The sequence below is a fragment of the Hippocampus guttulatus genome, chromosome 13 (assembly GCF_054856545.1).
Source record: "Hippocampus guttulatus isolate MCC_2025c chromosome 13, RoL_Hgut_1.0, whole genome shotgun sequence".
NCBI classification, from domain to species: domain Eukaryota; kingdom Metazoa; phylum Chordata; class Actinopteri; order Syngnathiformes; family Syngnathidae; genus Hippocampus; species Hippocampus guttulatus.
This window is the reverse complement of record NC_141273.1, coordinates 9,348,254-9,371,264: the sequence shown is the minus strand read 5'-3', so window position 1 is coordinate 9,371,264 and position 23,011 is coordinate 9,348,254. Positions and strand designations below refer to the sequence as shown.

Below are 23,011 nucleotides of genomic sequence, written 5' to 3'. Positions count from 1 at the left end.
AATGATGGGGAAAACATTTATATGCCCTCCCTTGTTTCTTCCGTTTATTTTACATGCCTGTTACAAGGAAATGCACATTTGTTTGGACAAATATAATGACAAAATAAACAAAAATAGGTTTATCTGTGATGCTTCCATTTATTTTGGGTATGTATGCACGGTGTATTCATTTTGGTAGGCAAATTAATTAAATTATTTATCTTCAGTATTTTTGATTATTCATGATTAATGATCTAAGTAAGTTTCACTTCTCCTTTTCAGACTTGCAGTACATTTTCATTCGTTGTACAGTATACGCCTTCTGATGAAGCAGTATCGGGGGGGGGGGTTCTTCTTAAAGGAAGCTTGAACATGGGCTGGGGATTGAACCGACAACCTCTGGGGTTGGGTGACGCCCACTCTACCACTGATCCTTGACTGCATGTTTGAAATTGAATCAAGCTGCTTAATGCAGTCTCATCGATAGTACTTTGGATAAGGTAAATCCAGTAAAACATGGGTAAACCTGGCCCTGTGGGGGTAGCTGAAAATAAGCTGAGGTTTCATTAGGATCCTGGTAACGGTTACATCACTCCCCTAATGCCACATTTAATGGAGCCACAGGAGACTTTTTCTAATTGTGGAGCACATACTGTAGGCTCTTGCGAACCACAATGCCTGGAACATTTCAAGTCAGATTATGCTTTCATGTGCAGTTTTGCAGTCTTTGCACTTTCGCAATGTTTACACAGCAAATAAGACGTTATTTTCTTTATTGTGGAATATAAATTTTCAGGAGCATCATAACTTATAAGATACAGAACAAACTCACGCAAAAAAAAAGGGAAGCTTTAAAGCACGTGACATGAGATAAGGTAGTTGAAATGCATCGGAACAGAACTATCTAATAGTCAGAGAGCATACACAGTGAATTTCACTCACATATAGACCTGTGCACAAACTACAGTACATATAGATGAAACGCTATGACTGCAAATTAAAGCCAGGGACTGAGCAAATGTAAATATTGAATCACTATTACATAAGAGCTTTATGTGATAACGAGCGGCTCCAATCCTGTCATAAAAACACACACACACACTATCTGCCATTGCCTGCTTCTGTACATTCTTCATTTATGTCCCCTACTGACACACAACGCATTAGAACAGATCTTTAATTGAGGTGCAGTGAAAAAGAAAACTACAAGTAACAGCAAATTATACACGCGTTGAGAGCACTTAAGAACACCTAGCAAGTAGATGCTGCGTAGATCTTCCCTGATAACCGCTACTTAACAGATGTCACAGTATATGTCTAAGATCGGATTTTTTAACGGCACGGCTGCAAATGAAAGACTTCTTCAGATTTGACATTGGCAACACAAGCTGAGTGGTAAAAAATAGATATCCCTATATGTAACCTCTTTATTTGAACTTTAGATCATTTAAAATAGCTCTAATAAGAGTAATTTCCTTCTTTCAATCATACATTCATAAAGATTTGGAATTTTTTTAGGCACTGTAATAAACTCTGTAGTAAAGGGTTTTATTTCGCCAGAGAGAGTAGGAGTTGTCGAATTTGAAGAGGTAGGTGCCTTCGCCTGGGAAGTCGTGGCTGCCGCCGTTGACGCTCAAGTGGCTGTCCTGGCGGTACACGGGAATGAGCTCGACCAGGTTGGAGTTGCTTTGTGCTTTGGAGCCCTTCTCCACATCTCCATTGGTGACCGGGCCTGCAATGCAAATAAACACACAGACATAAACCACAAAGCCACTGGACGACCATATACTGTAGGTTCACACACGATATACACAGAGAGACAGAGAGAGAGAGAAAACAAAGACACCAATATAATTCTTTTTCAACCATAATTCAAAGCAAAAGTTAAAAACAATCTGAAATAATGTGGTTGCCCTCATATAAATGAGGCGTATCTGCGTTCAGAATTAACCAATCACATTTAAATGCATGTTGAATCGGGAGTCGGCACACACCTGCCACTATTTAAAGTGTGTTTGACTATGTCCCATGAATTCTAGATGTAGTAGAACTGTTCATAATTCCTTCCACCTTGTCCAAGGCCCAAGTTCCATCTGAAGAAAAATTGGCCCAAAGTATGATCACAGGCGCTGTTAATGGTGGCCATTGAACATGAGTTTTGAGTTGGACTGGTTGCTTCTGAACACAGAAGCATCCATAGTTGGAAGACTGTGGACGCAACCACATTATCTCAGTTGTTTGGTTGGACTTGGCCTCTCTAAACGTTTGTATTGATTTCACCAAAACACAAAACCTAGCATTTGAACAGCGGCGCGTTGACATTTTTTTTCTTCTCTCCACTCTATTGCGTGCTTTTACAACTGCTGACCTTCCATCTCCTCCTCTTCATCTTCATCATCACTCGATTCACTGATGTGCACGGTGATGGCCCGACTCGTGACGGGAGTCCAGTCGAAATAGATGCCAAAGCCAATATCGTAGCCATCTGTGGCAAACTCCCAGCACACCTTCTTGGCTTCTGGCACGGTGGGCACGTGCACGGTCATGATGTCGCCTCGGTAAACCGTCACCATGCTGTCCTTCTCCGTTCGAAGCTTGGCCTTGAGCTCTTTGAGGGCAGCAGATGTCCATGTCGACGGGGGCTTCAGGGGTGGCGTCTCAGCTGCAGCGGGAGCAGGAAATAACAGCGGCATGTTGATAATTATTTCAGAGGATGTGCGAAGAATCATTTATTCATTCCCTACCAACCCGCTTTCAAGGAGAGGGAATGAGCCAGCTTGCAAATAGTGAAAATATGCAAATTGGACACCCATTGTATTCGCACTGGAAAAACAAAAATACATATAGTTATGTCTGTCCATGTTGTGATGTGTCGCTGTATTTATACTACGGATGTTTTTGAGGCGCAACATTCATCGTGGGATATGAGAGCACTACTTTTGATTACTTTTCAGGGTGCATTGTGGGATACGTTGAGGGCACTGAAGGGGATAACCTCTACATTCCAACAGTACTGCAAAGTGGATAGTGCATAAGGAGTGATTCTGAACACAGCCCCAGTGCTAAATGGAAATAAAATATGACCATACAGTATCACTGAAAGTCTGCATCACTGGTCTGACAAGCAATTTGTATGCACTTTTTTTCTCTGGTGATCACGTATCAATAGTTGTTCGACGCATGTATTAGGCTAATTTTCTTCATTAGGTAATCAGCCGTACATTTTAAGATGAGTGCATTTTACAAAACGAATACAAATAAAGCATTGTGCCCATTTATGTTGTGAGTCTTGCGCGACATTTTTCAAGAGATTTTTGCACCACAACTCATGAATTTGTTTCCGACCAAAAATCAAACAACACCCCAGAAACAGAAAAGAGATTTTCAGCGGATAGATATTCTGCTGGTCGAGTGACCGTTGATTGTTCACTCCTTTGTAACGTACATTATGGAAAACATTGAAGGAGGGCACTACATCGGGAACTGCCTGTACTGACTACACATTTGAATAGCACAACAAAATGGACACTAGGTACGAAAGGACACCATAACGTGAATACTGAGTGATTCTTAACGCCAGCCAAAGACGCATTCTCCTGCGTGAACCTAAGCCCTGCATAGAACAAAACATCAATCATGATGACATACAAACCTTTCATCTCAGCGGAGAGCGGAGGGCTCTCTGCGCCGTTCTTCTCACCCTGATCCCCTGAGGCGTGCACAGCGGGGCCCTCGACATTAGCCTCCAAATACAAAAACAAGACATTTATAGCAGGAATACTGCATCAACATGCACTTCAGCAACATGCACATCAACTCACCTCTTCACACTGCTCAGATGCATCCATATGAGCTTGTTTTGGCGACTGGGTCAGGTTTGCGGAGAGGTCTGTGTTTTGGAGCCTGAAGTAATCAAATAACACGTTGTTCTTGTATGAAATCAACACATTATGGCTCTTTTTTTAGGACTGGGCGAGTACCAATACCTGGTATTGTATAATTGTTCAAAAGCAAGTTGTGATTTTTTTTTTTTTTTGTCAGCTCTCATTCAGTGTTGTAAACACTTGCAAAGACATTCGCCAATAATTCCTAAACAGTTTTAATGGTCACAAATAGTTTTTCTTCAACTTTCGCCGTGCGCGCACACACTTGCAAACCTTCGCTGCTCAGTGAGATGTGGCCTTTAGAACAATTTAGACCACGGGTGTCAAATTCAAGGCCTGGGGGTCAGATTTAGCCCGCCATCTCATTTAATGTGACCCGCAAAGAAAACCAAAATTACCCCAAGATTACCCAAATTGCAAATAGTCTTCACTTTTGAAAACACTCAGATACTGCAAGCATTCTTTGTTACTAATTGCCCTTTAAAAAAAATGTTGACGAAACATTTTTTACTGGCTTTCAAAATATTTTATCAATCAATTTGTTGTGTATATGTGACAAGATGAAACATACTTTTATGTGGGTTCACAGTCAAAATGATCCTCTGAGGAAAATCATAACCACGATGTGGCCCGCAACAGAAATGAGTTGGACATCCCTGATTTAGTCTTAATTTAATAAAAAAGAACATGCAAATTCCACACATGAAGGCTGTTGCTTGGATTTGAAACCCCAACCTCAGAACTGTGTAACCGATGTGCTAATTACTTGCCTGGCAGTAACCTCCTTGTAATCTAATACAGTGATTCCTAAGTCAAGTCAAGTCATGTACAACTTTACTGTGAAATGCGCTGTATGTGCAACATACAACACAGATGAAATTTCTTCCCTCTCAACCAGACAACAAGACAACAAAAGGAGCAGCTGCGGGTTCCCGCTCCGACATCAAAAGAACAGTTAAGATAAAATGACAAAATAATACAACACAACACATAAGACACAGACAGTCATGCAATCTGAACCACTTTTCCTGCATACACGTTGTTGTTTGAAGCAGTTATAGATGAAAGAGGAGCGATTCAAAGTGTCCTTTTCACCAGTGGATCAAAGACGTCATGCTGAAAATGTGCACACGTCTGCTACAAGCTAAGTTTGAAAGCAACAACAAGCTGTAGCGTCCATTAATGAAAAAGAGATTAGATCTCATCTCCTGTCTCATTTAAATCCCCTTCAATTCCAAGCCACGACTCCCAGTTCCACATACGCATCGGCGCTCTGCGCTGACGCTCCTTTCTTTCCATCGTCAGCTCCTCAAGCCTTGCATCCATGCAGCCGCAGACTGTCCAACAGCACCGATCTCTCCGCTGAACATAGCGGGGCTGTGAAAAATGTTGCCCATTACAGGCGCAAAACACAAGTGCCCCGGGGCTGTCCAGCAACGACAGTCAAATGGCGCCGACATTCCTCCCAATCAAAATCAGTGCTGGTATACGCATGCTTCCGAGAAGGCGCAACCACCAAGCACAGATTCTTTGACGAATGTCGTGGCCACAAATGCTGAAAACAATCCACATCAGGACCACACGGCGTAACAACAACACCATGTGACAAAAGACAAAAACAACAAAAAACGCAAAGCTCTTGAAGAGCACTTGCCGACGGCTGCCTACTTGGGTGCCATCTTGGGGAAATAATAATACTAAGTAAGGTGCTATTGCGCACTATTGTGCCATGACAGATCATCTGGGGTGCTACGGGAAATAATCCATCCTTCCATCCATTAATTATCTGAAACAGCTTTTTCTCTCAAGGGTCACTGGCGTGCTGGAGCCTATCCAGCTGCCTTTGGGCATTCGATGGGATGGGCACAAGGTACACAAAACCTGTGGATCCACCTGTTGCCATTCATACAACCCAATAAAAGGCTTTCTGCTAGAATGAGCTTTGCGTGCAATTAAACAGGCCAACATTTCATGGAAAGTAAGTCATTTTGTATCAAAACTGACATCAGTATTCAGATTTTTTGGTAGATAGTTTTGGGCTGGTGCGCTCTGACATTTTCTAATGTAAAAATGGTGCCTTGGCTCAACAAAGGTTGGTCAAATGAAACCAAGTGCGGCTTTGCCACAGTTCACAGTTGAGGACCAAGGAACACAAGTGAACTCAGTGACAATAAAACAGATGCAAAATGATGAACATTTTGTAGTATCTAATAACAACACTAAAAGCTCCAAGGGAGTCGCTCACCTGTCGGTCGGGTCGCTGTCGCAGTGTTTGGATGTTACTCCTGGGAAAGACGAGAAGGACAGCGATGACAGCCGCGACTGCAGCTCTGATGTGTCTTCCAACCTCTCCATGGCTATCAACACAAGACAAACATCACAGAGTGCGTGGCTCACCAAGATGAAGCACCGCCCCACCGGATGACAGGGAGGGCCAAGTAAAAAGGCAGCGCGAACCGGACACTGTCAAATAACAGCTGTTTTGCTTAACATTGTTCGACATACGTATTTGACAAGCGAACCAAGCAGCCACACAATTCTGTCGTCCCAAAATGTTTTTTTTTCCCCACGATGTTAGCTTAGCGCACGTTATGACGTAACAGAGGGAAAAGGGGGGGGGGGTGTAGGTGAGTCTTAGCTGCTGCTGGACAGCATTAAAAGGGGTTCTTACCACGGTGCAACGCCAAAAACAGAAGCGTGATGTCGTCAGATGATTTGAGTCTCAACTCAGGCGACCGTGAAATAGACTTTCATGTCACTCCAGTCATGTGACGGATCGAATGGAAATTTAGAAACTTCCGGGTGTTTCCGTGAAAGTCGCACGGCAAAAGGCTGTGCAGTTTTACGCCTCCTCTCGCGAGATTTGGGGGATTGCTCAACCTACACTGTGCCTGAATATTCAGGATTTTGGTTTCTTAAATGGGATAAGATGATTTTCGGAATTTGACAAGAGTGCTTCCACCGTAATGCAATTCAAAGAAAACACAATATCGAAACTTTTGAAACAATTCTATTAAGTTCTGATACTCAATGTTAAGTATGAGTGTCCCTCTGTTGCTATGGCAACGTCATTTTCGATTCAGCAGATCGATTCAAAGATTTATATCAGAGTTGCAGTGTCAGCGACACCACTGCATTTGCATAAATGACACAATTAATGTTTAACATTGTACGTTTTTAATTTGCCACTCATGCTTTTTATATACAAAGTCAAGAATGAACTGTACATTTATGTACAATAGTTACTTTCAAATAAAACAAGGTGAGTGCAGCCCATGGCGACAAAAAAACAAAAACAGTAATCAGAGAACAAAAGAAAAATATGAGTAATATCTTAAGACTTTGGATCAAAATAACAGAACAGATCCCAAATTTTGGTTTTGACAATTAAAGCAGCTACAGGTGGGAATCTGCCAATGTTGACAGCTGGAAAATAACCCCCATCCCGGTGGTGGTGGGGCGGGGGGAAGCTGCCCCATACTGCGTACCATTATTTCTTGAAACTAGCAGTAAGTAACCTTTCAAGTTTCTCAAAAGTGCTGTACCTCCACATAACTGTACATCCTACACTGCTCTTCATATATCTGCATGAAATGGTACCAATTTGACTATTTACAGGAGACAGAGTACATGTACTTTCAATCCGGGGTCACAAGTGAGATATTCCTTATGACAAAGATAACGGAACATGTCATCTTATTCATTACATGTGTAGATGCTGCATCTTACTGACAAGACGACGTAACCCAATACAGATATGACTTGAATGTGTCCCTTTGATTCTACTGAGTTTGATAAGCATGACCATGAAGGCACTGGTGAGGGAACAGGTGACCTCAACCGTCATGAGATGCTCGTTATTTACAGCAGGACAGATGTTCTCAGTTACTCCTCGCCTTGCCTCCACTTTTGGGACTCCTCTTGTCGGGCATCAGGGTGAATCTGGTTCCTCATGCCACCCAAGACGTTGGAGGTGGCTTCCGTGGCCATAATGAGGGGCTTGACCACTGCGGGCGGCAACTGACGGAGAACCCCGCCCACTGCTCCAGTCATGCCCCGTTGTTCGTGTTCTCGGGTAGCCGTGTCGTAGATGGTCAGTGCTGTGTCTGTGATTCCCTGAAGGGGATAACAACAATTTGCCATGAGGAAATGGCAGTGTTGCATGAATATTCAAACCTTATTTAATTACCTCTTTCACCACTGTGTAGGCTTTGGCCACGCCCTCTCTCAGGTCAACGGGCTGATGAGCCAGTCCATAGTGTGAGAACCGTTTTACCCTCTTTGTGTCGCGCTCATTCACCACTGGAGACACCATGTCATAGGCTGTCTCCGCTGCTGCCTATGACAAACAAACAAAATGGAGCACACAATCATCACAAAAGCATTTATTCATCTAAATGAAGTTTTTGCCTGGATTTACAATTTACATATTCACCCCCCACCCCCAAAAAAGATCAATTTGTGACTAGCAAACTGCAAACATGTGGGGCATTGCTTCACTTCCATGTTTTCGTTGCAAGGTGTTGACACTTGTCAAGTCATTTCTGCGTACAGTATATGCCCATGTGGACCCTCATGTGTTTAGTCATTACAGTCAAATGGGTTATGTGCCACTTTCAAATGTAAATGGACAATCAAAATTTGGACCTTGGACCTGAAGTGCACATCTGATCTTTGTCAACGGCAAAGACAGCATTTTACCTGGATGGTCCGCACCATCCTGTTGGTAAGCTCGAGAGCGGCCATAGCTGTGGACGTTCCGAAGGAGGCGGTGCCACGCTGAAAGCCACGCACGATACGACCATCCTTTCTGTACTGCTCAATTGGAAGCCACACCAAGTCCCGGAATCCCTGAACTGAACAGAACAGACCATTTATGCAATGGCTTAGCGTAGTTCATATCCAGCAGGCAGGACGTAGTTTGGAAATGTGCTTACAAGGTATAAATTAATTTAAGTGGTACAGTGTTTGGACACTCGAGCCAACAGCTTTCATTAATTACAACAACAAGGGAATGGGAGCATATGCATGCAATTGAAGGAGATATTTACCCAGCTGGACGAGCGAGTGAATGGGCCCCACACCACCCAGCAGGCCCGGGAGCTGGTTTTTCTTTATGTCATTAAGCCACTCATTAATTGCATAGGAAAAGAGTTTATCCACACCTAATAAGCTGCAAGACAGTTCCAAGAAAACAAAAGCCACATTTAACAAAAGAAATGTGGGAATATTTTTCCCTTGAGAGGCTGATTTGGACAATTTAAAATAAAACAGGGTCTGAACGATTAATGGATTCTCAAAAATAATTATTGATTAATTTGCTAATCGATTCGTTGATTAATCGTTGCACCTCTACTTTTTTTTTGCAAGAAAAAAAGCGTACCCTTGCCGGTAGCACAGCTGTCTCAGTTTGAGCTCTGAACAGTTCAGCTGTGTCAAGCCGATAATGATCCCTGAAAATGTTCCCTGCGAGAAAACATTGAATGGTGTCAGTCAATGACCACAAGTAGAATGGACTCAAAGCTTTGTTAAGAGTCAGCACCTGCTCCAATGACACATGTTTTCCATGATAATCCAGGCGAATGGGAACCTCAGAGGTGAATCTGAACTCCCTGTGGCACAAAAAAAAACAAAAAACAGAAAACCAGGAGGCTCTGTAAAGACCTTTTTAAAAAATGTATTCAATCTATCTGTCACCAACCTAAAGAATATGGGCTGGTCGGAGAATAAAGCAGTGGATGTGTCACCCTCGCCAGGCTCCTCCCGGCCACACATGGAGAAACCATTTTGGCTCAAACGTCTCTGGGCAGGCACGGAGATGATTGGTGCCGGCTCCTGGTTAGAGGCAGGATGCTTGGAGAAGCTGCATGAGATCTCTGGGGTGGAGGCTTTCTTCATGGACATGCTCACTGCAGCAGGATAAAAGGCTTAAGTCAGGCAGAGTTGTGTTTTAACCAGATTGGTGTAAGCAAGCTGGGAGAGCCTATTGATGATGAAGTTGAATCAATTACCATCTTGACTCGGTGGGGAGAAAAACTCCACTTCTGTGGAAAGACTCGTGAAGAAGTCTTTTAGGAAGAAGAGTGCATCCTTCAAAGAAAAAAAAAAAAAAAGAATAGTCAGCATTTCAAGCTGACTATTTTGCTATTTTTTATCATTTTACCACACAAAAACATAAACATGCTTTACTTGATCTATATTGAGGCGGAGAGGCATCAGGGAAACACGCAAGCAGCACTCTTGTGGAGCCTGGCCAGACTCAGGACACATGTGGAGCGCCTTAACTGTCAACTAAGCACCAGAAAGCAAAAAGTTACCCGACACCACGCTGAGATGACAGTAGGTGAATACACGTGTGGTGCTCTCACTCACCATGTTAGAATGAGCCTTGCGGGGCATTTCTTTGCTGGAGTACAAGTAAAGAAACTTGTTCATCTGGGAGCTCGCCAGTCTGTCTCGGATCTCCAAGTCTTGCACAACAAACACCTGGCGAGATACCGGCTGTTCTGCTGGTGAGCCTGAGGCCTCCTGGTCCGGTGGGTACACCTCGTGTTGAAATCTCACCTGAGAAAAAGGATGAACAGAAGGTGGTCAATGACTCAAACCCCCCCTCAAAAAAGATTGAAATGCATGCTACATTATGTGACAAAAACTCATCAGCCACCACATGGTGCACTGCCACAATTTTTGGGCTCACAATAATCACGTTACCTTATTTAGCTCCACGAAGGAGAAAATAATCGACAAGAGAAATTACTTTGCTGAGTTGGATCTCCATCAGAACATCAGGGTTTCTTCCTTTTCCACCTCCAGTGCGTCCTGAAACTCTGGCCTGTCGAACCGGAGTTTGGGAGGGGGAACTGTGGGGAGTAGTACTGAATTGCAAAGAAAAGTTAAAAAGGTTTATGTTGCTTTATCTTTGAGGTTTAAAAAAAAAAAATCATATATCGTTGAAAATATTGTAAACTCACCCCCGGCTTCTGGCAGGGGAAGCTGTGAACACTACACGGCCAAAATCTTTGCCACCATAAAGATGCCAAACAATGGAAATCTCCTTGATAAGGTAGCGCACCTCCGGGATGGGAAAATTCAACGCTCCACGACTGGAATCACTTCCATCCAGAGGTTGACTGAAGTGATCGTATTTGATTTGCACTGGCTCGGAGGTGAAAAGCTTTACGACGGGCTCCTGATCGACATCCTGGAACACATTGTTGCTTCTGATAACAACTTCAAGAGCGGGGGAAGGTTGTAGACGGCTGCGAAATATCTTCGCTAACATTCAAAAGTTTCGACAAAATGGGAGTTGCTTCGAACAATGAGGTACCTCAAGTTTGTTAATTCATGAAGATTTTAATATTCATCGTTAAAAAAAACTAATTCACTTGTGTCGCAGGAGCCACACAGTATTGAACCGCCATAGCAGTTTTTACATCTTTGATTGATGATGATTAGACCTAGTATGCCCCATGTTTACTTTCTTGTGTGTAACACCTCAAGATCTGTTTATATCCAAATTGAATTGTATTTTATTATGATTGATTTCATTATTTGCCACCGTCAGCAGTTTGTCGTGCACAGTGGAACCCGATATTCATGGGGGGGAATAGGGACCAAAGGTCACCAAGAAAAGCGTAACCCTGCAAGGAATTGAATTGCCACCTAAAAAAAAGGCGAGTGTTTCAACAAATGAGTTGACAGGTAAAAAAACAGAAAATCTGGTGAATTTGCAAATACGGGTGTGTCAATGCATTTTGATATCAGAAAATGCAAGCACACATCTAGTCGCCACAATCTAGTAAATAATTAAAAGGCCAGATTGAGATCTCAAGTACATACAACATTTAAAAAAAAAAAAGAATAACGACCATGACCTTTGTTCTGCACACACAAAAACCAAACAGAGCTTAATCAAACGTCCATCCATCCATTGTCCTAATTAGGGTCACGAGTGACTTTGCCTTTGGCCAAGAGGCATGAGACACCCAAGACTGGTCACAAGTCAAATGCAGCAGTGGCAAATAAAATACTGGACATTCAAAGTACTTTCATTGCAGCTGACCTCTGCTCTGGAACCGGGTGTCTCCAGAATACAGAAGTCGTCAGTTTCCTGTGCCAGGCAGGGAACAGGAGTGATGAGAGGAGAGTGGAGCATGGGATAAGTGGGGCTGGCATCCTGGACAGAATTTCCACTCTCATCTGGGAACAGGAACAAGTCAGAGCGAGGGGGCTCATGATCACGATTCCTCTCCTCCTGAACACCTGTGAATTTGATCAAACATTAATGATAATGGAATAAAAATCATGCAGAGGCACAATCATTCTGAACCAAAACGTTACCATTCTGTTGTAGCCCGGGAGCATGCTGCCCATCAGTTTCCTCCATCGCTTCGCTCATCAGATCCTGCAAAATCCGCTGCTCAGTCTCGGCTAGCAGCGGAGTCTGAGCGACGGGTCGGCCGAGAAACTCCGCCTGTCGGAACAAACACTCAGGCTAAGCATCGAGGAGATGTGGAGCTTCAGGATTGTTGTGTAATTTGGTCATGAATGGCTGATTTGGGAAATGTACTCACACTCTGTACTTCATCTGATCCCTCACTATTTATGTATTTGTTAGTGCGGCTATCAGATTTCAAATGTAGGGAGTAAATGTAAAAAGTCATTCAGAAAAATACATGCTGAAGTATGGCTCCCTGAAAAATGTACGCTAGTAGAGTAACAAAGGATTTCAACTTTCCACCACTCATGAAGGGTGCCACTGCTAACCTTGTTTTTTTGTGTCGAGCTGGTTTGCTTGGCCTCTGGCTCTGCAGGAGGAAGCAAATCCCCATAGCTGGCAATGTACTGGATTAGGTTCATGAGGGCAGCACAGGAGTCGGCGCATGTTCTGATGTGGATGACGTCACTAGAGCATCGAAGTTCAAATCTCGGCTCAGTCTAAAACCAACAACACAACAAGAAAGTGTGAAAATGTGAGATCCCTCAAGTCTAGTGGGAACGTCTCTCCTACCGGTTTCTCATTCGCGTCAGGTTTGACAGCTGTGATTCGCAGTTCCAGAGTTCCCATGTCGAGCACTTGGACATAGTCTGGGACCAAGACAATCGGACAAGCACTGGTTAAAAACATCTCAAACATTCCCTTTATCGAGGGTCGACTTACCGCGTGCTAAATTCACAGAGACGACATTACACTTGTCTGAGAGGAACAGAGCAGCTTCATCCAGAATGATCCTGGAACAGAGTTACTGGTTTCAAACCTCTGAAGTAAGAGAACCTTGGATTTCCATTATAGTCACGTCATACCTGAGTGTTGACGAAGAGTGATCGAGGGACACGTTGCTCGAGATGCTAAATGTTTCTACCACAAGCAGTGACCGCAGAGGTAAATAAAAAGGTCTGTCCAAAGATTAAAAAAAAAAAAACATGCCACATTTGAATACAGAGTAAGAGACACACAATTTATAGTGACTTCATCTTGCATGACCAGTCAGGCCTCCTTTACCTGTAGTCAAGAGAGCAGTTCCATAAATGTAGATGCAGGGTGCTGACAGACGTGGGAGGAGCGTAACCCAGCACAGGCTCATCAGAGACATTCAAAAAGTCAACAATCTGGAGCAAGGAGATTTGGGTTTTACTTGTATACATTTTAGTGAATTCAATGTCATATAAATGTGAGAGGAGAGTTGCTACCTGATCATACCACCCCAAGTTGGGAGGAACCACTCGGTGCTGGACTGTGGCTCCTCTCACTCCCACAGCAACCAAAAATTCCTGTGGGGGAATCACAACAGAGTAGAAATGGCTGAAATACATCCAATAGATCGCAAAAGTCAAACACAAGGCCAAATCTGGCCTAACGATTAATCCCATTTCCAAAAAGACAAAAACTGACAGTGGGAAGGGAATTTAATCAGTGTTGCTGTTCGTCGGTTATCTAGACTGCTCAAAAAACGTTAATCCTGTTTGCCCCGTAGCAAAGAATGTATTTTAAATTTTGCTTGCTTCAATTTGTCACCCCTGTTTCAGATCATGTATTCGGCTTTGAATATAGTTAACACTTTTCTCCCTCTGAAATGCCTAAAAAGCAAACAGTCGTGGCTGTGCTCACTGTTGCGCCCTATGACCTGTCAGAAATCACTGCAGCCTACCTTGACGCTGCGCTCAGCATTCTGCGATGAGATCTTGACGGCAACAGACACCATGCTGCGGGCCTCCAAGCCAATTCCCTCTGAGGGAGTCGAGGATCTCTCGGGTGATGACTCCGATTGGTACATGGTTGGTTCCAGCCAGTGTGGATGTGACATGAATGGCAGTTTTATGTCAGACGACGGGCCTCCATCTACAAGTCCTGTGTACGTCAACACAAATGGAAATCAGTTAATACGGCGACCTGTCGGCGAGATACTAAACAGTGCAGGCGGATGGATACCTTGGTGATACATAGAACTATTGGTTGTGTGGAAGCAGACATAGTGCTGGTCTTTGAAGCCTTTGTGTTGCGTCACACTGAACAGCACCGCATTTTTCACCTCCAGCCAGAATTCGCCGTGTTTGTTTTTTACCAGTGTTTTATCCTCCTTCTAGGGGGAGGAAAAGAAAAAAAAGTGTGGCAAAAGTGTGGCAAAAGGGATTTTTTTTAAAGAAGAAGATCAATGTACCTTAGCGTTAGTTTGAAGAGCAATCAAGCCATGGTTGACGTTGATAATGACAGAGAACAGGCTCTGGGAGCTCTTACTCTGAACTTTGGGCTTTTTCTTCTTGTGTGACCTGAATCCTTGGTCAGAAGAAGGAGAGTAGTAGTGCATGTACTCCTCATCTGAACCGCTGGTATCTTCTACGAGCATAAGACAACGTGTCAAAATGTCGGCCTGCGTTTGACATTGGAAACGGAGTGTGCACACAGTTTTCAGGGGCAAAGGTTTTTGCTGTCTCACCCTCAGGTCCAGTCGAGCGAAATTGGGTGAAGCTGTCCTTAGTGTAAGTGTTGATCAATTGACTGGCAACAGATAGACCAACGCCATATGGCATGCTTTCTACAGTTTCCACAGGCGAAGGAGCGGTGGGCTCCCACAGCAGGAGGTCATTGTTTATTCTGGAATATAGTGAACACAAATGCTTTGTAAATCAATCTGGTTAAAACACAACTTCATCAATTTCTTAGTTCATCCACTTATTGTGTGACTTGTGAAGAGACAAGTTCTCACACTGACCCGATTGTGCATTCAAAATATTACTGTACTTTTGTTTTTGCGACACTCGCTGCATTTTCGCTGCAGCAGTACGGGATTGCTGTCATGTCATCAGTACATTATCTAGGGATTATTACGAGAATGCGATGTACAGTACGGTCGTAGTTCTCAATTATGTGCCCCCCCCCTCCCCCCTTTGGAATCTCTTATTATTTAGATTGAATTTTTGAATGACTTACCTGTTGTGTAGTTTTTCATAAAATGCTTTGCTGGGTAAAGCTAACTGCACATTAGGGAAACACAGCTCAAGGACAAAACGAGAATTGTTCATGGTTTTTTCTTGGAAGTCAGTGATCTCAGCAACATCACCGGGTATGACCATCTGGAAATTAAAAAAATTAAATTACAAAAGTTTTGAAAGTGGCGCTAAAGTTGCCGTTTGGATATTGATGGAGAGCTTTTTTTTTTACCTTTTGATGAATTTGGCACCTACCTCTTCATTCTCATACATAACCCGCCGGGAAGAAAAAGGCGATGGCTCTGGTTTCCCAAAGTCACAAACATCCTTGAGTGAGTGGGCAGCCCCCTCCTCTTCTTCCTCCTCAAGGAAATTGTCCTCGGCCCCTTCTTCATCCTCGGCCGTCACACGTTCGAGGATTGAGTGCACCGCAGTGGGGTTCATTTTCAACACAACACTGTTTGTTGAGAGACGTGTGCCGTCGGTGGCCGAAGATGCAAAACAGACAAGACAATGATGTTCAGGCAATGCATACCGTGGCCAATCAAACTTAACACTTTCAGATGTTGTCATGTCTCCGTCCATGGTGTGGGATACTCTGATGAACCTGGCAGCTGGTTGATCCAGCTCTTCCTGGAACCTGCCTGTGGATGGCAAATGAAGGAGAAAACAGTTTGGGGGGGACTCTGTGGGTAAGAGTCAACTTTCTTGGCTTTTGACCGCATCATACCAATAAGCTCCCTGAAGGTGAGCTCCATCTTGGTTTGATCTGGTGTGCTCCCACCCCGAAATTCTGTTTTAAATTCCAGGTCTTCCAGCTCCAGGTGCAGTACTTCTTTCTGCAAGGACTGTTGAAACCAGGGACCTCTCTCCTGATCGGAGCGCAGATCGGGAATGGGAAACCGGATTGCAAGCCCCAGTATTGGAGCATTGACGGTCACTGACACGTGACAGTTGGAAGGGGTGTGGCTGTCATCGAGAAAAACCTCTGCAAAGGCCTTATGCTGCAAAAATGCACACAAACATCTATATTTACTGAGAGTAATCATGACTCAAAGGCAAAAACGAATCAAGTAGAGATGTAGGCGCGTGGTGGCGATTATGGTCGTTAATCATCATCAGGCCTACAGATATCAGACAACAGTGTGACAACTGACACAATCTACTGTATTGACATTCAATACAGAGCATAAATGAAAATTCAACCTGTACAAAGCTTATACTTGTCGAGGCATTACAAATCTAACACTGATTTTCAGTGTGGCATGTCGTTTACAGTTGCATCAAGCTACCTTTGTTCACTTCACGCGATATTAGAATGGGGTCATAACGCTCATCAAGTGTATGTGTGTGTCTATGATTTATCATTTCAGTTCAAGTTCAAAATTAAACTTGACAAAACTGACTGGAGATGTTTATTATCTTCAGAAAATCTTCTCACCAAGCTGATATGCTTGTTGTAGGACGTGTACATGTGTGAGGCCATCATCTCCGTGGTGGCCAGCTTCTGAGGCTGAAGTACAGAATTGAGACGGTCCACAATACTGATGTCGAGCTCGGACCGCACAGGGCCCAGCTCTACCTGCATGTCAGCTTTTCTGGGGATGGCGCTGAGCCGCACCTGGCCACCCTGCAGATGTAAAGTACAGGTGAAGCTACCACTCAGACAAGAGTGATACAGATGCATGTGGCTACCAAATATGAACGGTGTTTTTATTTTTTATTTTACATTTACCTGGGGGCCTCTGCGCTCAGCCTGTTTGTAAAGCAGGTGAAAGCAGGTACTAAGTGGTTCATTGCCACTGGTTGCAGTGCTAAACGTCAGGAGCTGTGTTGTGACAGAGAAACAGGCAAGTGTCATACTGTGAATAAAAAAGAAATGCATGCAGAGCTGGTGCCGAATTCAGCATTGCATCGCTGCACCTCAGTGTACTGAAAGCCTCTCTGGGAGCCAGTGGCGATGCTCTCTGAAGAGAACAGACACTCCAGCAACTCCATTTGGTCAAGGGAGACATCGGTGCTAAAAGTCCGGAGGCTGGATCCCTGACAGTGCTCGTAGATGATATTGAGACCCTGGCCCACAAACCTGCAGAAATAGCAACATGTCACCCTGAGTTGTTCATGCCCCCGTTAAGAACATGACCGCTACTATGACAAAGTACAGCAGCACATCGGAGACTGAACACAATCACTTCATTTCATTTTGCGACCGATGCCAGAGATAGAAGAGGAAGTCACTCATCTTATTTTTACGCAATCTGAACTGTGACAACCCTAAGTGAGAAAGTCAAAGATATATGTCATGCGGACCTCACTCGAGTCTTGCTTTGAATGTCGGGACTTGAGGTCCTCGGTTTCCAACTAAGTTCTGCTTCTACAGTGGCCACGTAACACTAATTTCATACCTAAGTTGGAACCAAGGTTGACGAAAATTAACAAAATTAAAAAAGCTAAAACTGAAAAAACATCTGTTAACGAAATACGATAAAAAGCAAAATGTTTTCAAAACAATGAAAATGAACTGAAACTAAGAATGAATACAGTCTAAATGGCCTTTACTTTCGTCTTTTTCATCAATTAATATGATAAATGAGCTTTCGTGGCTCCTTTTTAATGGATTTATTTCAGTATTGGTGTATGTCTGTAGAGAAGAAGGTCCAACAGTTGTTTGAGAACTATAATTTACTTCCTTTTTTTTTTTAATATTTCCCTCAAAAAAATAAGCCACATATTTAAAAAAAACATCAACAACAAAGCTATTAAAAATTCAAATGAAGCGAAAGCTAACTGAATTTAAAAAGAGTCAAAATGAAATAAAAACCAACTAAAATGAAAAATTGCAAACTGTCACAACGCCACACTGGGAGCACATCACTAACCTACACGAATGGAGTCTTTAAGCCATAACTACAATAAACACTGAGCCATGCATATAAAACAATCAAGAGTAAAACAAAGTACAATGCTAACCGAGAACCCCTTCTTGTGGGACGTGGCAACATATTCTTAGGACTTCAGCGTGCAAGACATAACATGATAAGAAACAGTATTCAAAATAATAATCATCAATTTTAAAATGCACACCTGAGATGATCTTGGGGACAGGCGTGATTAAAGACTGATCGAGACTGAAGGAAGGCAGCTGGGTCGAGATGGCTCGGGCCCACCGCGCTGAAGAAGTGTGCGGCCAGAGGGCCCAGCGGACTTGGGGAAGCATCAAGCGGTGGGAGCGGGTCAATGTGGAGGACTGAGATGGCCAAACTGCTCAGTGTCAGACTTAACACCAGCTCTGGCCTTGACTCGTCACCATGCGTTTTGGACGAATGTGCTGAAAGCAAACACAGGAGACATTTTCCATTGTAGATGAGAGCTAACGATGGAGAGAAACAATAGTATCCTTGGTTTGAATGAAAGTACATTTGTAGTTGACCAAAGAAACATACACACTTACAAGTTTGTCGTAATAATGTTTGAGGGAGTTGTGAGTCCCGTGGCTTTCCAGGAATCTCCTTCTCTCTTTGTCGTGGTACATCTATGTAATCCTCCCACAAAGCCTGACACCACAAAAACACATTAGAATACATTCAGATCTAAGATCAGTCGTCATTTCTGAGTTTATCCATGTTAGCGATAAGCCTGCACTAGAATTTGTTTTCAGGATCTCATTGGGTTATACACACTCGACTTACAGTCGTGTTTCCCAATGGCGATTCTCTCGGAGAGGCAGAGTAGTTGCTATTGAGTGACAAATCCAAATCCACTGTTGGCGGTTCCCCCAAAGGAGGGAGGGACGACAAGCTATGTGACATGTCCATGTCAGCCATGGAGAAGAAGACATCATCTACTCCATCCATAGGTTTGTTTACAGAGAGGGAAAAAAAACAGACTCCATTCGGATAACTGACAATTGACATCAATTTGAGAGAACTATACAGTACAACCTTAAAAATGTAACACCTCTTCGGTCATACAAAAAAAATTGAACTCACAGTGGTCAACTTCTCTTTACGCTATATATGACTGTTGTAAAATGTTTAGATACATGTTAAGTGATACTTTGTCTCTGGAGTGGATTACTTCAATTACTTGGGGGGGGGGGGTTGGACATTAAGGGTTCTATTGTTGAGGTTAGTTTCAGTCAAACCTCGACTTGAGACAGTTCGGGTCGTCTGGCTCTCAAAGAGTTCGGCCTCTACTCCTGCCATTGCAGTGTCCTTCTTCAGACAGCGGTTTAGTTCCATGTGGAGTCGGTACTCATCCTCTTGCTGCATGGGTCGATTTTTTCTGTCCTTGGCCCATTCCTGTGCACCTTCATACAAAAGTAAAGAAATGCTCAGAGAGTTCAACGCTTAGAAACGCCTCTGTTACACATACAAACAGGAGCTCACGTTCAAAGGAAAAAGCTCCAAACAAGTCCAGAAGTAGATGAACTTGGCGTGGTGAGAGCAAAATGAGTAGTGTGTCAATATGGCCGGTGACGTCCAGCTGAGAGGCAAAGAAAGATGACAGTCCTCTTGTCTTAAATATCAATAGCAAAATCTAATTTCAGCACATTCTTATGTACGACACAGATTTATTGAATCACCTTTGCTCCAGGCATGGCTAGGTTGTTTTTCAGCGTGAGTGACAACTCAATTTTACCACAGAGACTCCCAACCTGCACAGGTTGAAAGGGTGCTGTTGAGGATATTGTCTCTGTGAATTGCGGATGAGGCTCACAAATAATTTTGGGATTCCAGCTGGGAGAGAGCTTTGGCTCTGTTTCCTGTCAAACAAGTAAAAAAAAAAGAAAAAAAAAGAGTGCATTTATTGACAAGCTGCGGGAACATGCAACGAGTTGAGCCAGAATCTGAAAAGACAAACAGGCGGAGGTGGTGAGGATTTAGAACCAGCTTGAGACACATCAGCGAACTCGTCCCAAAATACAGTGATGCCTTCCATCTGTAGCTTTTTGTGTGCAAATGTGATTGGCTGATGCACATTCACACTTGAGCTCTCCTCTCCAGTTTCGTCAGAATAAAAAATCCTGGACAAAAAAAAAAGCGGGACAAAGTTAGATTAAGAATCCACACACAAAACACAACAAACAAACAAGCACTGAAACAGATGACCTCAGTCATAATTGCTACAGCCAAGGACTTCTTCAATCCTTTATGCAGAACCTTGTAGGAACCATATTTGGTAACTTACTAAAATACATGGCACATGGCTACACGATGAAAGCGCATAATTCTGATATTTCTTGCTGCCAATCAGCAATAAAAGATAACAATGTCACCTTTTATACATAATTAAAAGCCTTACAATAGGCGATAAGTGTATTAGAGCATACGATTGTTCTTAACATTAAGTGGCATGATCAATAAAACGTATACTGAAATAAAAAAATAAATTTTCGAATTTTGAAATTAATTTTGAATACCCAATAAGGCAGAGCTGGGTAGAGTATGGCCCATGGGCCGATGGCACGCTCCAATTGTACTTTGAGGAACATTGACCTTAAAGAGTTTGACTATTTTCTTACTCAGTGGTTCGCAAAGATGTGAATCTGGCCCCATCTTTGCTTGTGAATCACTGAGCAATTCAAGGAAACTCCTTTGATACTCAATCGTGGCACCCACCTGTTTCCCAGCTAACCTGTTCACCTGTGGGATGCTCCAAACAGGTGTTTGATGAGCATTCCTGAACTTTTTTGCCATCTTTTTTGAAATGTGTCACAGACATAAAATTCAAAGTTAATTATTTGCTAAAAACAATCAAGTTCATCTGTTTGAATGTTAAATATCTTGTCTTTGTCGTGTATTCAACTAAATATAGGTTAAGCATGATTTGAAAATCATTGTATTCGGTTTTTATTTATGCTAAACACAACATCCCAACTTCATTGGAATCGGGTTTGTATGCGTCACAACTTACCTGTTGATTCGAACCTCAAGAGCAATTCCAGTTTTGGAATTTTCTGGAACGTGTTCAACCCTCAGAACTGTATCCAAAAATGTTACTTTCACTCGTCTTAGCACTAGAAGAGAGACAATTCAAACAGCAATTACTTGATGCATCTTTGCACTCGTTAACTTCTCTAAGTGCTTCCCTGGGCTTCCTTGGCACATCATGTACCTGTTTCTATTGTTTCAGCAAACTTCTCCAGTCCTTCATACGGTTGGAAGTTTTCCCCCATATCATCTGTGAGCTTCTGGCTCAGACACTCTTTGGCGAGTTGCATGCTGCTCGTCATGAAACTGGACCAGTACACGGGCTCAGTGCCAGATGCTAGAAAAAAAAGTGGCATGTTAAAAATTTCAGACAGAGCAGTTAATGAATAACAATGTCATGCTTTTCTCAACTTTTGCCATTCTGAAACCTGCTTACCTACTCTTGGCCTTGGTCTAAACACCATCTCTAAACCTTTAACCTCAAGGGCACAGTTGTCATGCAGCAAGGCTGCCCATGGAACAGTTAGAGAAATAGTCTGGATGAATCCTGCAATAATCTCAAATGGAGCATCTGCCGTCTCAAGGAGCTCATTGAGTGACTAGAAGACAAAATGTGCTTACTTCAATTCTAGTCAGTGCCGATTGTTTTGTGTGAAAACGAACATACCCATTTGTCCAGGGGCACTTGTGCCAGTGATCCAGTGCCTTGGTAGAGATCTAAACTGAGTTGATCCAAACTCAATTTTTCCTGCAGAAAGTTCCCGAGGTACCGATGCAAGAGGTAACGACATGCCCGCTTCTTAATGGACTCAGAAAATGGCCAGGGCATCTTGACTCGATGCGTGTACAGTATAGTGCAAAGATAAAAGGAAGGTCTTTTTAAAGCCCTGTGGTTAAAATATGTTCGTCTGAGAGACTGTTAGGTAACGAGTCAGTTGTGCCATCCCGTCGAGTGAAAGAAATCAAAACCCGTAAATTCTGACATCATTGGAATTCCACGATGATGGAGGATATGATGGTACACAAAGATGTGTGAAGGCGGTGCTTTGACTCCAGTTTCCTGCACAAAATAAACACAGGGAGTGCTTTGACACATAACGTTTACATCACACTCATTAAATAACTAGGCAAATTAAAAGAGCTCTCGGGGCGTTACAGCCTATTGCGCTCCACGGCCGTTACAATTGTTTATCGATCGTCAAGGGGGCAAACGGACATGCAAAATAGCTTTTAGCATGCCGACATACACTGCTAGTCATTCGCTGTGTTTATCGGGGCTGTCACGACAGGAGACAAAGGTATCTCATTTACTAAACCGGCCGGTCGAGCTAACGAGTCTAAGGTGACCAAGCTGGCTAGCAATATCAACATATTAAGGACAGTCAACGTTATCACGCCGGTTAACAGTTGCTATGGCTCCATCACTACACTCGCTGGTTAGTTGCCTGTAAAGCTTAAAATACGCTATCGGTCAATTTAATGACCAAAAGATGTCACAACAGTGTTACTAAGTCACGCATGTAAAACAGAAGAGGCGTTCACGCATATTAAATGAATGAGCAGAGTTGACGGGTTTATGTCCTGACAGTTAAATTACCTTCGAAATGCGTTGTTTACAAACACTCTCATGACTCCGCATCAAACTGAGCCTTCACACACACTCCCCGGATCGGTGATGGTAGGTTGAAGCCGCAGCAAGAACAAAGTAATAGGTTACGAGCGATTGGTCTGCGCTACTTTCAATCAATTCAGTGAGCCAATTGAATGTTTTAAAAAAGTAAAATACCG

The 23,011-nt window shown here is 43.1% G+C and overlaps 2 protein-coding genes across 2 annotated transcripts; both read right to left on the bottom strand.

The window, feature by feature from the left end:
• Nucleotides 1-735: 735 nt before the first annotated feature.
• Nucleotides 736-6,695, bottom strand: tmed8 (transmembrane p24 trafficking protein 8). Its single transcript, XM_086128106.1, has 6 exons — nt 6,535-6,695; nt 6,109-6,220; nt 3,801-3,882; nt 3,632-3,722; nt 2,348-2,641; nt 736-1,711 (listed from the first exon to the last, which is right to left on the bottom strand). Exons 2-6 carry the CDS (start codon nt 6,216-6,218, stop codon nt 1,494-1,496), a joined length of 795 nt encoding a protein of 264 aa, XP_085984232.1. The 5' UTR covers nt 6,219-6,220; nt 6,535-6,695; the 3' UTR covers nt 736-1,493.
• A 328-nt stretch (nt 6,696-7,023) lies between these two features.
• On the bottom strand, nt 7,024-22,906 carry atg2b (autophagy related 2B). The gene is made up of 43 exons (XM_086126807.1): nt 22,821-22,906; nt 21,891-22,283; nt 21,660-21,822; nt 21,408-21,560; nt 21,207-21,309; nt 20,154-20,316; nt 19,876-20,055; nt 19,679-19,775; nt 19,435-19,599; nt 18,980-19,131; nt 18,742-18,844; nt 18,375-18,618; nt 17,214-17,376; nt 17,026-17,118; nt 16,732-16,920; nt 16,021-16,294; nt 15,826-15,934; nt 15,546-15,747; nt 15,292-15,434; nt 14,798-14,955; nt 14,522-14,697; nt 14,293-14,443; nt 14,012-14,211; nt 13,554-13,634; nt 13,366-13,472; nt 13,167-13,259; nt 13,024-13,094; nt 12,874-12,950; nt 12,630-12,800; nt 12,204-12,336; nt 11,926-12,125; nt 10,835-11,064; nt 10,621-10,738; nt 10,236-10,427; nt 10,053-10,154; nt 9,875-9,953; nt 9,565-9,772; nt 9,406-9,475; nt 9,247-9,329; nt 8,915-9,036; nt 8,565-8,719; nt 8,053-8,202; nt 7,024-7,979 (listed from the first exon to the last, which is right to left on the bottom strand). The coding sequence occupies exons 2-43, from the start codon at nt 22,050-22,052 to the stop codon at nt 7,749-7,751; spliced, it is 6,216 nt and encodes a 2,071-aa protein (XP_085982933.1). The 5' UTR covers nt 22,053-22,283; nt 22,821-22,906; the 3' UTR covers nt 7,024-7,748.
• Nucleotides 22,907-23,011: the final 105 nt, after the last annotated feature.